This window comes from Dromaius novaehollandiae, chromosome 4 (assembly GCF_036370855.1).
Source record: "Dromaius novaehollandiae isolate bDroNov1 chromosome 4, bDroNov1.hap1, whole genome shotgun sequence".
Classification (NCBI taxonomy): domain Eukaryota; kingdom Metazoa; phylum Chordata; class Aves; order Casuariiformes; family Dromaiidae; genus Dromaius; species Dromaius novaehollandiae.
The window spans coordinates 35,163,514-35,180,755 of record NC_088101.1 but is presented as its reverse complement, the minus strand read 5'-3'; the positions used below and the strand labels follow the sequence as shown (position 1 = coordinate 35,180,755).

At 38.3% G+C, this 17,242-nt stretch overlaps 1 protein-coding gene across 3 annotated transcripts in view; it reads left to right on the top strand.

Annotated features, from left to right (window-relative positions):
- Positions 1-501: 501 nt before the first annotated feature.
- CLGN (calmegin) overlaps positions 502-17,242 on the top strand; it is a 34,185-nt gene continuing 17,444 nt past the window's right edge. For 2 of the 3 annotated variants that reach the window (XM_064510730.1, XM_026106139.2), the window contains exons 1-6: positions 502-623; positions 6,156-6,407; positions 8,261-8,331; positions 11,691-11,749; positions 14,830-14,971; positions 15,849-15,930. In XM_064510730.1, the coding sequence (XP_064366800.1) occupies positions 6,246-6,407; positions 8,261-8,331; positions 11,691-11,749; positions 14,830-14,971; positions 15,849-15,930 (516 nt within the window). In that variant the 5' untranslated portion in view covers positions 502-623; positions 6,156-6,245. The remainder of the gene's footprint in view (positions 624-6,155; positions 6,408-8,260; positions 8,332-11,690; positions 11,750-14,829; positions 14,972-15,848; positions 15,931-17,242) is intronic. The other variant, XM_064510729.1, reaches the window with a different exon arrangement.

The following is a 17,242-nucleotide window of genomic DNA, read 5'->3' as shown; positions in this document are numbered from 1 at the left end:
CTTTATCCAACCTGATAAATGACCAAAGTTGTACCATGACGGTTAAGTTTATCTAAAAAATGCCATGCTGGAGCACACGTTTATGAATTTCAAAAGCAGTTGAAATAAATTTGCCATCTCCCCTAGTAATTTTCCACCAGCTGGGGATGTGTTATTAAGGTAAGTGTCTATCACAACTTCAAATGCATAATATATAAAATCCGGTGTAAACCACCGCGAGGCGACAGCGGCAGAGCAGCCCCAGCACCCCAGCCTCCCCCGGGCTGCCAGCCCCGGCGCCGGGCTCGGGACCACGTGCGGGAACGCCGCCAGCCGCGGACTGAGCCGCGATTGGCGCACTCGGCGCGGAGCGCGGCCGTGATTGGCTAGCGCTACCGCCCTCCCGCTCGCTGAGGTCATGATTCGCTCGGTCCGTCGGAGCCGCGCGCGGATTGGGCAGAGCTTCACCGGCGGAGCCTTGATTGGCTTGGGCTGAGCGGCGCGAGCGGCTGCACCTGCTGCCCGGCGCCTGCATCCCTGAGAGCGCCGGGGGAAGGTGGTGCGCATGCGCAGCCGTGGCCGGTGATGCCCTGGGAAAGGCGGCCGGGTTTGGCCAGCGGGTCGCTGACGGGATTTCGCCGCCGGTAATTCGCCTACCGCGGGGACGGGCGCGCTAAGGCGACCGTGCGACGGGCCTGCCGCTCCTGCAGGGGCTGGTCGTGCGCGGCGGCCGCCCCCCGCCTCGCGGGGGCTGAAGGGGGGCACGGGGCGGGAGCCCTTTGCCTTGCTGCGTTTCGTAACCGGGGCAGGGGGAAGCGGGGACCTCCGCCGAGGGCCGCGGGGCCGGCGGGGGGGCGCCCGTCCTCCCTCCGCCGCCCCGCGGGTGTGGGCAGCGGTGCCGGCCGAGGCCGTGTGCGCGGAGGGAGGCAGCGGCTACCTCCCCCATGGTGCGCCTCGCGCGCCGGCGGCCGTTACTCGCCGTTAGCCGCCCGCGGCGCCAAGGTTCGGAGCGCGAGGCAGCGCCGCGGCGGCCCGCCCCCCGCGGCGCAGCGCGGCGGGAAGCCCCGGGCGGCCCCAGCTGTGAGGGAGGCCGCGGAGGGGGAGCGTCGTGGCGGCCCGCGCCTCCTGCCCGCCCCGGGACCGCGCGACGCGCTGCGGCCGGGGCAGCCGCATCCCTTGGGGACGGCTGGGCGGCTCCCGCCGCTGTCTGCGTAAAGATACAGCAGCTGGGCTTCTTTTGGGCGCTGCCTGAACACCCAGGGGTTACGCGAGTCCGGGGGGGGGAGGGGTATTCCTGGCGTTTTTAGCCCAAGCTAAACGTAGCAACGCAATAAAGGACCTACACAAGTATAATACTGCAACTTGGGTCAAGTCTTGCTGACGCTCGTTTTCACACAACATCTTTAAGACTTATATAAAAGATAGTAAAGTACGATTTTTCACCCCAAATAAAGCAAAATGGTTGTGTAAGAGCTGGAGTGTTTTTCGGGGAGGAGTTTCAGGTGGATGTTGTCTGGTCAGATTGGTGCCCGTGTAGCTATATGGGGAAGGAGTAAGGTGGCACATGGTTATAGATGGAAAGGGGGGGAAAATTCCATCATCCTGGATGGAGTTAGTATTTGACCATGGGAAAAGCATGTGGTTGATGATGCTGGCTGCAGGACCTTTAAACCTTGGACTGCGGAAAGCTTTTCATCACAATTTTCTTCACTCTCTGCTTGGCAAAGTAGAATTTATTTCTGTAAATAAAGTTTTGTGAAGAAGACTCTTCAGAGTACACTGACAAGTTGGTAATAATCTACAAAATCCTGAACTATGTTTAGTTTCTTGCATCAAAAGGAATAACGATAGCCTTCTATGCGTGCTGTTAATCTAACGGCATGTGCAGAATATATAAAAGACCATGGTGCGGTCTTTTGACATATTGACGTAGTTGCATTGACCAACGTTCCATAGAAATCAAGTGATTTGCCTTGGGAGCGCCCTCAGGAGATCCCTAGTCCAACTTTCTGCTTGCAGCAGCATCAGCTGTGAGGTTAGACTTATGGCTTTGTCCAGTCAGGTCCTGAAAACCTCCAAGGATGGAGACAGCACAGCCTTTCTGGGAAATCTGCCCGACTGCTCATCTGTCCCCCCCTGTGAAAAAATGTCTACTTATATCCAGTTAGATCTTCTCTTTCAATTCGTGTCTCTTGTCTCATGTAAATACTAGTATAGTTCTGAGAAACAGTGGTGTATTATATTAACTGCAATATTATGCTGATATTCCAGCACTGTTAGTCACGAGAGCTTGCTTTACAGTGGTACTGCTGGCTCGGATGTCTCTTCTGATGTGTAGACATGCTGTAGTTGCCCATATTCCTGTAGTTAAGAATGACCAAGCTATACAAACATGAATAGCATAAAATTCTAAGTCTCAAGCTATGTATTTTCACAGAAGCTGAACGCATAATTTATGGGCTGCCTGTGTACTGACTTTCTTCTTCCTTTCCCCCCCCCCCCCCTTTCTATTCAGGATTCCTAGAACCAAAGTGGATTGAATAAATTTGGGACTGTCTAATCAAGTTTTAGGCATGATTTGGCCCATGGTTAAATCTTGTACTGGATCTATTCTCTTTATTTATTCTCATGCTGTCTCTCATTGCTCTAGAAAACTCAGAATTGATTGTAGCAAGTATATTATGACAACCAAGGGGTACCTTTCTATGGATTTACTTAAATAGTGATTTTTGCTAAGCTTTTATTCAGATTTTTAAATCTTGTATGAAAAGACTCCATAGTGCATTAGATAGCACAGGCACATTCTTTCTCAGTATTTCCTTTACTAATAAGGAAAGGCAAGTTGATAACAGATGATACAAAGGAGTATGAAATACTAAACTTTTTTATATGCTTAGATTCTTAACGCAGTTAACAAAAAGGTAAAGCTAGCAGGAAAGAACAGATGAAAGAGTTTTAGGCCAGATATATTTAAGTTTCTGAAGTCTGATGAAATTAATTAAAGAATATTGAAGGACCTTGTCCAAAAAAATCCTTAACAATTAGTGTTTGTCATCTGGAGTTTGTGCGGGAACCTGGAGAAAGGCAAATATATGGTGCCTGCTCTAAAAAGAGAGACTGGTAATCCTGTGTTGGAGGTGTAATTATTACTGGATAAATTTCTCTAACCATAGTTACCAAAATTTTTAAATTTAAGAACTGCTGTGCAACTTTCTGATTTTCTCATGGGTCACCCTACAGCCATATTACACTGCTAACAGAAACTGCTGTGAAGATGTAAGGTTTTACATGTGCCTATTTCTTTCTCAAGGACCGTTTGGAAGTTGCTGGTGTTTGGTGTTTACTCAAGACTTTCAGTAAAGATGTTTGGTGTTTATGTGAGTGTGCAATAGACCAGGCTAACTTGTGCTCCACTGCGGAGCTTGCAACACTGGGGATCCTTTCAGACAGTGTTCAAAGGTTCCCGTGAAGAAGGAGTAATATAAGATTCTCATTGGTCTTTACTTGTTAATTAATCTTTAAAGTCTGTTGTTTTCTTTAAATTTAATGCGTGTTGTGTGAAGTTTATTTTGAGAGAAGAGACTATTTGGCTTAGTTTAAAGATTTATTTCACATCCTAAGAATGTAGTTTTGACAAAGTTCACAAGAAGTAGAATGATCTGATGGTCCTGTTTGGAACTGTCTTTACCTGGCAATTGGGTGATAAACTGTAATTGTTCTTGAGGCTGGATTTCAGTGACTCTGAGGTATTTTGTATTAGGATTGTTCTAAAGAGTGTGCATTCTTTCGTTGAAGGGAAAAATAATGTAATCAAAGATCAGATCAGATTAGATACGTTCTAGGCTAAGATCAGGGAGTTGTGATATGACTCTGTATGAATGAAGTAGAGGGGGAAATGCTTAACAGCATCAGAAATTTTGGAAGGGAACCGAGGGGTAATGGAAGTACTGGCCTGACTTTTGGATGCCCGTCCTAGCCTGTGAATGAAAAAGGTGGTTGGGGCTAATTACAGTAAATTGTAGCTATGCAAGTGAAAGTAGGTGTTTTGAATTGTCCATGGGATAAAACAAATGTATTGACAGAGGAAGATTTAAATTTTCTTCTGCCTTACAAGAAGAACGACAAGTCTTCTACATGACCAACTAGCCAGAGTAGGTAGAAGAGTTTTCAGTTAACATGCTAAAATAGTAAATCTAATGTTTATAGGTACCACATTAGTGGATCTAAAGAATCATGGAAGATACGGACATGAAATTCTTCAACTGTTTATCCTCTTACAATGATTAAGAACAAGAAAACGGGCATGGTAAAACTGAGTGTGACAGCCTCCAGAGAAGGGTGTTGAATTATAAGATGCCATGTTCATATGTGACAAATCAAATGGCTTTACGTCTTCAGGATGTGATTATTTTAAGTTTTAGAATTGGCCAAGGAGATCTGTGAATCAAGTGTCTGTAGTTTTTAATTAAGGTTGTAAAACCACCAAAATTTTGAGATTGTGGAAAGAAGGAACTATAGTCATGCTCAAGCAAAACACCTCTAAAGAATGAAAATTCCTGTAAAGAATGGCATGGAATGCAGACAGTAGTGATAAGAAGAATGGTAATGTAATGATTGTCAGCGTAGTTTTGTGCAAAATAGGTGCTTGTCCCAGTAAGTGACACTTTTAATAATATACTACTAGTATGTGAAACACTACTTCTGCGTGACATTTCTGGTTTTTGGCTCTAAATATAATCAATGCAGTCAATATTAAAATGAATGAGGAAGGAAGAATTAGGTTTTTTGGGGGACATCTATGGTTCAGTCCTACTGGATGTGTTTTTTGCTTTAATACTGTTTGATGTCTGTATGCACTGCTTTGTAAAACTTGCAGATGACATAAATTCAATGGTAAATAAGGGTCAGTACGTTCTAATGTTTGAATTGCATAGCAAAACTGCTAAAGTTTAGGAATAGAGAATGTGAGTCAGATTTCCGGAATGAGACAATCTGCTGGACTGCTGTGTTATTCCGGGTCTTTTTTGTAAACAAACTGAATGTAATCTCCAAGAGTGATTATACAACTGAAGGGGTGACTGCTTTCTGAGGCGCACAAGTAGGGGAATATTTCATACAACTCATGGTGACTAGAAGATAATACAAAATGTTGAAAATATGTCTTACAATAGCAAACCTAACTTCAGTGTATGGCTGTCTTTTAAATTTTCCTTTGGATAGAGCTTGATCAGAACCAAAAGGTAACAGCTACACAGTGATATCTAGAGCTGCTGTCCTTCCATTTCCAAATTCAGACAAGAGCAGATTCAGAAAGAAGCAAGATTAAAAGAAGCATTTTTGACGTGAGGACCATTGAGGAAGCTTGCATAGGCACATGCTTGATGCTGCACTGCTTGAAACCATTGTATACTTTATTATGACTGGTTTTGACTTTGTTTTAATGTAAAGGTGTGAAGCAAAAACTACTGGGCAATGTCAGTTGTTCTTTCTTGCAACAGATGAGGTTGAGAGGCTGGGGTAATTAGCTGCTGTTGATGTTCATGCGCCTGGTCAATGTTTACAGATTAATGACTTGCAGATTTTCCCCAAAATAGAAAGATACTTGCATTTAAGTTTAAACTTTTAAACTTTAGCTTCGGATAATTTTGAAACAAAATATTTTCTGAAACAGTTGAATACTTCATTCTGACATTTAACAGTTGGAGTTAGTATGAGCTGTGCACTCATCTGAATGTAGACAGTGGAAGAAGAGCCAAAACACAAATAAGGAAGTCTGTCTGTGGATAATAATATGTCCTGAATCCATCAATTTTATTTTTCTTAATGAAAGGAAAGTATTACATTTTTGCTGCATTATAGAAATTGATTCAATTTGATTACTGGTTCAGATTGATAAGGAATAAGAAAAATAAAAGCATTCTTTCTTCTTAAAATTGCATATATCCAGCAGTCAAATTCTTGCTGGATTGTTGGCCTGGCAAGGTAAGGGATCAGGCTACAAGCACTTCCACAGGGAGAAGAGGAACTCAAAAAAAAAGTTTGATTGTATGGTAAAAAGAAATTTCAAATTAAGATATAGCACTTTCCTAAAATGAGAGAATAGTAAGAGAATAGTAAGAATGCTTTAGAATGATTATAGTCTTTATTTCTTATTTTGATTTTTTTTTTTCTTGTAGCTAAAATCTTGAGTAAAATTGAACTAGCATTGATAGCATCCCTGCCATGATATCTATAGTATACAACTTTCAATTCTTCAGATAAGCAGGATGCACTTCCAGTGGGACTGGCTGTGCTTGGGTGTCCTGATAATTAGCTCAGTAACTGCAGAAACTGAAAATGAAGAAAATGGGGATACAGACATTGAAGTGGAGGATTTTGACAAGCAGTCTGAAGATGATGGCGTTGACAAAGATAAATCTTCTTTAGAGGTAAGATTATAGATGTCTTTAGTTAAATCTTGTTTAATTTTAAGATGGTTATAATTAACATAGAAATGGTAGACAAATGCATTTTAAAAAGAGCAAATTACACACATCTGACAACTCAGGTAGTGGGTGTCAAACCCACAAAACTGAGACTTTTCAGTTGTTGTGTATGACACGTAGGACGAGCTTTATGAATGAATCTACTATGTCAAAGTGGAAAATCAGATTTCTTACTGGTAGCGGATAGTCATTAAGAAAGCCTTGCTAGTCTATACTTCAGTCTAGAGCTAGAGCCTTTAGTTTTAAGTTGTTCTTGGTAACATACCTTGCAGCCTAACATGCATTTATAGAGAAGAAAGCAGAAAATGTTGCTTGGGCTTCTTCCAGTTTTGACCTCAGAACAGTTTCTTGGTTTCATCAGTCATAACTGTCTTTCTTACCCCCTCTGTTTGTTTATTTATTTATTCTCAGAAGCTCTTTCAGCATCTGTTATGCTGTGCTTCATAATAGACGTGGACAATATTCATAGTTGTTTTTTTTTATGCTGCGCAGCCCAGCTATAATGTGCCAAGTAGAAAGGGTGGGGGGAGAATGGAAAATGTGTATAGAAAGAAATAGGGAAGAAGCAGAGAACTAGTGCAAGTTCAGTAAACTTTCAGGTTTTTCTGCCCCCCTCCCTGATCTGTAGTTTATCTTTGTTCTTGTGGAGCTGCTTAAATGCTGGGGTAGGTTGCCCTTTTTATAAGTTTATGCAGATATGTGTTCAAACTGAGAAGACTTCCAACCTCTCAATCCTATTGAAAAATGAAAGGACAATCCAGGCATTTTCTTCTACAAACATGCTTAGTTAGCTTAGTAAAACTTAGATATCTAAATATCCTGTACTATATTTCATCTGTATACTTCAAGTGTCCCCAGGTAAGTTTCTTTTCAGTATCAAATAGTGCAGATCTACTATAGCTTTCTCTTCCCTTTTTTTAAAGCAATAAGAAAGAAATTTTATGCACATTCAAATAGGATGAATCTGAGTATTTATCTTGACTAAAATACTTGCCATTTCATTCCTCTTCTTATGGTAAGTTTAAAGTTATTTGGCATATCTTTGGCATCACTATCTTATATTAGGGCTTCAGTGCAGCTGGGCCATGAAACTACTGTCTTTAAAATTTATTACGGAATCCTAAGCTTACATCAAGCATAAGATGATGTGACAGTACTTTACTATTTAATTATGAACTTTGAACACAAAAAGCCAATTTTTTACTTTATGTATGGTTTTATCACAGTATCTGAAACTTTCTTCAGGAAACTTCCTAAGATGTTGATTTATTCACTATGTCTGTCTGCTGGGGTACAGCAAGAGGAGGAAAAAGAGAAGGAAAAGAATGGTGATAATCCAGTACGCATTTGAGCTGTGTCCTGCTCCTAGTAGGAGAACCATGATCTAGTTTTCAGAAATCTGGAAAAGAGAATGAGTTTTTCATATATCTGAAAATAAGGTTAAAACTAAGAGCCTCTCATCATTATTAACATGCTACTAGAAATGAAACTCTCAAAATCCTCTACCTTCTAAGGGTCCTTGCCCTGAGCCTCGGTTTGCTCCTCTGCTATTTACCATTGTCTCTTGGTCATGCGGATGCTTCACGTCTGAGAAATTGCTCATTGTTGAAGGGATGCACCCAAACTGTAGAAATGGTGTGTGTGTGGGAGAGTAAGTGTCTTATTCTATTAGATGTTTCTAATGAAGGATCTCTAGTGGTCTGACTGGGTGGACTAATTCTGGAGGCATGATAGTGTTTTTCAATTGAAAAATCGTAGTTTGTTTATTAGAGCATGTATCTTTAAATGTCTTTTAGGTTGTGTACCAGACTCCAAAGCCTACTGGGGAAGTATACTTTACGGAAACCTTTGATGGAATATTGGCTGGGTGAGTAGTGTCTTAAAAAAATTGTAAATTTACAGTTTTAGCAATTTAACTTACAATGGCAGGACTTTTTTTCTGTTCATTTTTCTGCTAGTATCTTTATCAGAAGTATTTTTTATAGAGGTTAGAATTGGGATCATACTGGGTAATACTCAATTGGGTAATAGTTGTTCTGAATACTTTTTAATGTTGAGCTGGGCAGTTAACACTTCAGGTATGTTGCTGTCTTTATGATGTCTTGAAGTGTTTAATAGATTGCATTTGTGGATAGTAAGAAAAATAATGTGATGCAGAGATTTAGCGAGGTCGGTTGAACTATCTCCAAGGTGTGAATAGTACGGCCATCATGCTGCAGTAGCATACCTGGTCAGAAACTGCTAGCGAACTCTTTCTTCCTCTGGCTGTCTTCACTATTTGTAACAAGGTGGTGCTCTCAGCATTGTAGATGTACCTCCTTTGGTGAAGACTTTCTTTAGCAGATATTTTTCATTAATTTATTGTATTGCTTTCCATATGCTATTTCATACTGTCAAAAAGGATTAGATGTTTATATGGGTAGTGAAGTTAGTTTGGCCACACTGCATTAATACTTTAGTAAAATCTTCAGGTTTAACCCAGCAACTTTTAAGCCAGGAATTTTGGTTTTGTCTGCATCTTACAAGTCATCTTCCAGCAGTGTGGAAATGTAAGGTGCAACTGCTACTGTGTCACTTGTGTTGCTCAATGAAAAGCTAAGTGTTGTCATTTAAAGCCAGTTGCCACAACACACTGTAAATAAGAGTGAATATAATGTGTATATGTTACTTTTTTTAGTATTTCCAGAATAGACTTACTACTTTTAGTTGGAAAACTTGTTCAATTTCAGTCCCTTTTCTAGCTCAAATGTAAAGGAAGTTGTGTACCAAGAGAAAACAAAGGAGTCTCTTGTAAGTATCTACATCTGTGTGATCAATGATTTTCTTTCTTGGATCAAGTCAAGTTAGCATACTGTCACTGACGCAGTTTAGATAACTGTGCATCCAGGTAGAAACTACGAACATAGTAGAAATGTCATTAGTAAAAGTTGCTGTGATCAGGTGTTAGAATACTTTGTTGCTGTGAGAAAAGCTTGAAATGCCAGAGCCCTTAAGGCTGAAATGTGAAAGAAAGTCTATGCTTCTTAATGATAAATCAGGTCTTTTTATTGGTGTACTTTTTCCGTGTCCACTTTGATGTTGCTGAACAAAGAAGCTCTCTCTCGATTTGTGAAGAATCATGAAAAAAGGTATTTTTGTATGTTATCAGAATTAAGCAACAAAAACCAACTCTCTCCTGAAGAGCAAGACAGGTGGAAGGAGAAGCACTATGATATATTCATTACGGAAGAGCTTAAAGCTGTCTGACCTCCTGTGAGGAGACTGAGATGGAATAACTGTAGTAGTGAGGTTATACTGTCATAAGACATGTATATCTCTTGGGGATGCACAATATAAGCTATAAACAAAATAGTGTGGTAGTAGGCAACAGTAGCTTAATAAATTGAGACTAACTGCCTTTTTTTCAATTGTGTTTCTAGTCTATTCCCCTCTTCTACATAGTGAGAGGGAACTTCAATACACTTAACATGAATTTTTTTTATCTTTAATGTTTTCCTCATTTTTGTTACAAATATTTAGACCAAACGTAATAGGAAAATAAGTTTTTCTTTTTTGTGTTAAAAAAAAAAGTCTCATCATGTCTAGTGATATGTCACTTGAATGAACTTGTAAGTATAAGAAATGCAATAGGAAAGCAATAATGATAGGAAAAATGATTTAAAAGGTAGTTTAAAAAATAACAAAAAACCTTGATTAACAAACTCAAACTTAAGTGGGATACTTCCAATGCATTGATGTCATTCATCTCTAGCTTCATGAGATGTGTGTGAAGATTAGCTTCTCTTCTTACTGCATCTAAAATCCAAAGCTTTAGATGCACTCTTGGGGATTTTTTGGTCTAGCTGTACTTAATTTATATATGAGTAACATTCTGTGTTGTACCACGTGAAAAGCTACTTAATCTTTTTTAAAGAATTTGTATATACTTTATTAATTGTTAGGAGCAATTAAACCAGTGCAATTTCTGTGCTGCCAGAGTATATGGATTTAAGATTTGTGAGAAAGTAAGCAGCACGTTGCCGTTATCTTTCTTAAAAATGAGAGGAAGGACAAAAATTGATTAGGTCAATCATCAGAGCAGAGTAGCTTTTTGGGGCAAGGGCAGCATGTTTTTTTAAGGCGTTAAAGTTTGCAGGCTTGAAAAATTTGTGCATGACTTACCAATTTTTTTATTTCCTCGTTGGTCTTTCTCCTGGAAGAACAAGGGTATAGTTTGCAATTTATATTGTGAAGCTTCTCCAGCATCTTTTTAACCATGAAGAAATGTTGCTGAAATTCAGTCAGGAAATACAGAGCATTCATCCCTGAAATGTTTCCTGTAGAGGGTAGTTCAGAATGAATGAAAGTAGTTCTTTACAGAATCCACAATGAGAATATAGTATTGTGGTTTGATATAATAAAGACTGCAACAGCAGTGCTGGCTTAAGATACTCTTATGTGTGGCTCAGCATAGATCCACTATATGGCCGAATGAGGGTGGTCTGGCTCCTCCCCGCCCCCCACCCCTGCTTTTTACCTCCAGATGAATGCTTTGTGTGCAGGGAGTGTGTGTGTGCACGTGTGTGGTTTTTTGCTCTCTCTTTTTGGTAGGCTGAATTTGATAAGCTGAGTCTGCCTTGTTCATAGTGTCAAGGTGATCAGGAGTTTGTCTAGCCTGTTGGGATCCTCTGTATGCAATAAAACAGAAACTGATTAGCACGTAATCACTTTTGTCATTGGATGCTTTCACCTCTTCCGTTCCTCCTCCGCTATGTGCGTGTACTGTTATGGTCAAATAGTGCTAAGGTTTGTTTGGATGATTGTTTTCTTTTCTTGTCAAGCTTGTAGATTTTACACTTAGATTTGGCTATTTTCTGTTTATTTTTGACATTGTATGCTTTTGTAGCATTCTTATGCTTATATAATATTATTATGGATTATCAACCTCAATATTTTATGTAAGATTATAGTTTATTTGGAATAATTGAATAACTTTGGAGTTATAACTGTATATTCATTTAAATTCTTAGGAAGTATTTCAAAATCAATGTTATACTAATCTATTATAATTTTTCCTAATTATTCTTCATATTCTTTAAATTACAGAAAGGTCCAGGATTCTGACTGTCAAAATTGCTATTGTAGATTCACATCCTAGAAAGCTAATGCTGTTTTTCCTTGTTTGAAAGGATTTTCCATATCTATTTGCATAGATAATTAAATGACTAATACACTTCTTATTTTTAGGTGGGTGTTGTCTAAAACCAAGAAAGAAGACACAGATGATAACATCGCTAAGTATGATGGTAAACCTTTTAATGTTTACTACCACTATGTGGTTTCTGATACTCTGTTGCTTTTTGAGAAACAACTAACCTTTACACTGCACTTACTTTTAAAAACTTAAATGACATAGGTCAAAAAAATCTTCACTTGTGTAATGTCTGTTGTCCTAAAACTGAGTTATGAAATGTTGTCTGTTGGGTTTCTTAGCAAGATGGTTTTCTATCATCCCAACAATCCTATTGCAATGAATGATACTAGAATATCTTCTGGTATCTGAATATTCAGTACTGACTGTTGATGAGTGGTGCTTCTTGAGAACTATGTTCTCCAAAATTATTGTTTCAGAGATATTTGGCACGTCAATTTCAGTCGATAAATGCATTTTTAGTGCAGCGTTTTTCATGTTGTTGCATCTGATACTGATTCATCAGTTGATCTCAAAGTTCAGTGATCTCTGAAACAAAAAAGTGAAACTGAATGTGTTTTTGTTTTTAAAAAAACCTTTTCAGGTTGTCTGTTTTTAGGGTTCTACAGTGGTTCTTGTACAGTGTATTCTTAAGGTATATGAAGAAATTCTAAAGGTAATAGTGAGAAAGTTTCTTTGATGGTGTTTGTCATTATGGCTTGCATTTGAATTAACAAATTTGTAGGCTAGAATTTTCTGCCTGAATATGATTGTAAACTGTTATTGAAGAGATGTGATCTGTGGCAGTAATTTGGAACCTCAGTTTATTTCATTCATGAGGAGGCAAGGAGAACAGAAAAAGTTTCTGCTGCAAAAGAAAAGTAATTGCCAATGCTTTTTATGTCAAATGAAGTCAAATCAGTTTAATAGAAAGTGATAAGCAAAAGTAACTTGTAGGACTTCTGTGTACAAAAGCACACAGAACAGATGTTGTAGGGAATGAAGTAACTGGTAAAGGGGGTTAGAAGTTGCAGACGTGATATTTACACAGAAGAGATGCTCATAAGAACTGAGGTGTGCTCAGTCTTACAGTTTGGTCCTCTCTCTGACTGCTTGGCCTCATATTAGATGGAAATTCAATCTGTAGTGTCAAAGCAGTCATATTTGCTTAAAGGTACCCAGAATAATTCCCACTGCAAAAGTCTGTGGTGAAAAGACCTTTTTGAACTATTTTCCACATACTTGATCTTGTGTTCTGTCTTGGTATTTTGCCTAGTACTACTGCTTGTTCTTAGTTCCCAGGAAGGCACAGTGTTGAAGAAGGGGTTTTTTTCCTCCCTCCTGTTTAAAAGACTAGAGAAAACTATGAATTTGTTTTTGTTGATGTCTCTATCTGTTCTTCTTTAATGGCCTTCTATAATTGTGAAATCAGAGAATGAAACAGCTGTTTACTTTTATTAACCGAATCTGTGAATCTCCTCTAAAATACATGCTTAAAAAGGCCAACTTTTCTTCCTTTTTTTTCCATGTTGACAGAGGCTTTTTTCAAAATTGCAGAGAGTTGTAAAAATAGTCTTTCTTTTGGGGTGTTTTTATTTCTAGAAAATAAAATTGGTGAATCTTGTGCCTAGAATCTTTGAAGAAATATAACTGCCCTTTCAGGAATCTTGTTCTTTTCATGTTGTCTACATGTGTAATCAAGTGTATCTTTGGAGAATTTATAATTATATAACCTTTATTTTTAAAGCTGTTGGGTTGTTTGTTTTTAAGATCAAATGTAGTAATTCTCGCAAAGACTTTTTTCTGGGAAGCTTGGTCTCCCATGTGATTAGTTGACTTGAAAAATCTCCTTCTGTTTAATGGAAGGAGGGGAAGAATGATGTAGGTTTCTAGCTTACACAGTGCCTTGCAACTATTGCTTTTTAATGTGAAGAACAACAATCTTAAAATCTGGATAAGTATGTTATCCTTCTCTAAGCATTGTGGGATGCCACAACTCAAAGATGCAGATCTGCAATATTAAAGATCTTTTTTCAGGCTTCTGTAAATTAGAGAAGAGGAAGAAATAATGTGTACATTGCATACATGCTGTATTTAAAATATGGAAAGGTGGCATTATCTTAAATGACTAGAACTAGTACCCTTTTGGTGAAGTGAGAGAGTGGGCTTTTCTGTTTATAGCTATGCTGACCCAAGGTGTACATATTCCTTTACCTATCTGCCACTTTCTTAAAGCTGAAATAGATTTTTTTACTGTAAAACTGATTAAATATGAACAGGAGCTTTGAGACAGTCTCTGTACTAGCAGTTCCACTATTAGTCTTGAATATATGACAGATATCTAAAATGTACTCTTGCTTTTTGCATACAAAATGTCAGTTAATTGGAAATCCAGTGATGTTCACACGTGCTAAAGATTTGAGCAATAAGTTTATTAAAATGTTTTAATGTAAAAAATTATTTGAAGCTTAAAATATACAAGTTCTTTTGTTCAGTTTCATTTTTCTGTGGTGGATTATGTTAAGAATGTACTTAAGAATGTCTCTTCTACTTCGGAGTCCTTGGATTGCTTTTTTAATCAAAAAATTTTGTTTTATATGTGCAAGCAAGTTTGGTTTTTTTTTTTCATTCTAACAGTTGTGAAACTGTTGGGTTTCTGCTGTTGTAAAAACACCTACTTAACAAAAGCTTTTCCAGCATTTCTTCTTGTTGCGACTGCTTGTATCTCTTATGTTCTTTTCCCCTAAGCTTTCTTTTCTCCTCATTATCTGAGTCAGAACATGATGTTAGATGGATCTTTGGCATGATGCAGTTTTCATTTTATACTCAAACTGTAGAGATGGAATTGTAGTTGTTTCTAATTCCTGAGAACTAGCAGCTAAAACACCTTTCTTAATCAGTGATTCGACAGAAAGATATGAGCAACAGGTTTGCTTAGCATTCTTTTGTATTTTAGTGCTGTAGAGCAATTGAAGTTTGAGGGAGATGAGGCTGGACTTCAGTAATTCTTTTATTTATTCAGGTAGCATTATCAGTAATAAATTATTATTCAATGGCTGATTTTGACGCTAAATTTCTCCCCTGCTTTTGGTAACTAGTCTTTATCTGCAATTAACTCTGCTTTCAGTATGGCTGCAATTTCTTGACTTCAGCTTACATTCTTTTTTTCAAAGACTGTGTGTGTGTTTGTTTTAGGAAGATGGGAAGTAGAAGAGCTGAAAGAAAACACAGTGCCTGGAGACAGAGGATTAGTGTTAAAATCAATGGCAAAGCATCATGCAATATCAGCTATGCTAACAAAACCATTTATTTTTGATAATAAACCTTTGATTGTTCAGTAAGTAATTCCTTGTATTTGTGCTTAACATTTTTATCCTTAAAAACTTTAAGTCAAGAAGGTAATCTAAATCCTTGTAGAAAAATACTGACTTGCGTGCAGCATTGACTACTGTATCCAGAGCTACCAAAACTGTAGATATGAAAGATTTAATAATCAAGTAAAAGGTTGTAATAAAAGTGTTAAGAAATGATGTTTAAGCTCTTTTAAAATATTTTTGGCAATAAAAAAAAATTTTACAAAACTGCTAAAAAATAATTAATTTTCAATCTTTCTCTGAGAAATCTAGATCATGCATAATTTGAGTACAGTGTTCTTACATTTACAGAATATTTCTGGGTGGCTCAGTGAAAATGGCTTAAATCTTGCAGCTGTTGCAGCAATATCAGCGGAGCTCAGTGCACTTCTGACCTGGTTAAATTAGTGATTGGTGCCATGGCAATATGGCTACATATTGTTTCTGATACTGAGACTTGCTTTGTTGTGCTTGTAGACGTGTACAGATAACTGCTCTAGCTAAATGTAATGTGTCATGTAGGTAGTTCCAAAGATAGCACATATTTTCTAGAACTCAGTCAGTTGCTGCTTCACCTTGATGCTTGTATATTGGTCAATAGCACCTTGAAAGTTTTCTTTTTGGAGATACCAATTGCAGCAATTGCTACCATGGCTTTTCTTTGATTGACATCAGTGCTGTATTAGCTTGTATGGTAACTAAAATCTTCTGGCCGCATAGAAATGTTTTCACATCTGTGACTAATACAAGAATCAAGTGACTAATACATAATATTAAGAACATATTCAAAGTTAGAATTGCCGATTGTAAATTAATTTAAATTTGTCTGTTTTTGCTTTTTTTAACTCCCTCTTTACCCAGATATGAAGTGAATTTTCAAGAAGGCATTGACTGCGGTGGTGCATATATTAAACTTCTCTCCAGAAGTGATGACTTGGATCTGGTATGTCTTCTTGCTTAACATTTGCTAACAGTTGTTCATTTTGGGAATATGTAGCTGTTCTTGTGGAATATCAGTAAGAGAATAATTCATAATACATCCTATATTCTTAAAAGCATCCAAAATATTTAAGCAGAAGATTGGGCAAGATCAGTCGTATGCCTATGATTGATCAGAAGTACACAACCTTCACAGTTGTGCAGTTTTTTTATTGGAATATTTGATAGCGTTTTCTTACTATAGTTTCCATTCATCTGAATGAAAAAGTTACAGGTGGCTTAAAATTAAAAGTAAGCAAGCTACTGAGATCTGGATTCACATAAGAAATCTCAAAATGTGGATTTCAAAAGGTTAGAGTGAACAGTGTACTGTGTTCAACGTAATCCTCTTAGTTCTGCATATGACTAATACTATGTTAACTATTAATCTTAAAATTTAATAAAATTTCCAGCGTTGATATCCAGGACAGAGGAGTTCTATATCTGTTTAGCCTGACTTTTTGCAATAATACAAGCCATAGAATCTCAGCTCATAATTCCTTAAGTAGTTTTTTCCTGAATGACATGCAACGTGTCATCTTAAAAGAAGATCAAGACATGGATTTAGAAACTGCATACAATGAAGAATCTCTGTCCTCAGGGAAGTTGTGTCAATGATCAGCTCTCCTAGGTTTAAAAAAATCAGTAAGAGCCTCAGTATGTTGGGCCATTCAGTAGATTGCTTCTCAAAATATTGATGGGAACTTGCCTGCCCTTTCCAAGCCCGTCTACAAAATTCCTTATTACTATGCTAACACAATCAGGTATTTCTGGCTCAAAATGCTTCTGCCTTTTCCAGCCAAGTATCAGTTCCTTCACGCATGAACTGATTGTTTCTGTTTTAATGTTACTGCCACTACCCTGGGGTGCAAATATAGGCAATCTAGGCCGTGATGGAGGATATTCTAGCAATGCTTTTTACCTTCAGAAGTGACAGTGACTTGTGACCTAGAAATCTGTACAGAACGGTTGTTGTGTTGACAGAGCAGGGGTGGCTGATATATAGAGTAGTTGCTGTGGCTGCTTCAATGCTGGTGCATATGGCAGCATTTACAGCATTTACAGAAGAAGGTTACATATTTGGACAGACTTGGAATGACCAGTGTGGATTCGGAATTTTGGGAGGAGAAAGGCCACCATCATGAATGGGAAGAACTTGCCTTCACTCAGCAGTGCAAACATGAAATGAGAAGGGTACTTCCTATCCTGAAACAAATTGCTGTGACTGTTTAAAGGCAGACTACCCTGACTGCTACAGGTTTGAGGTTATTAGTGTT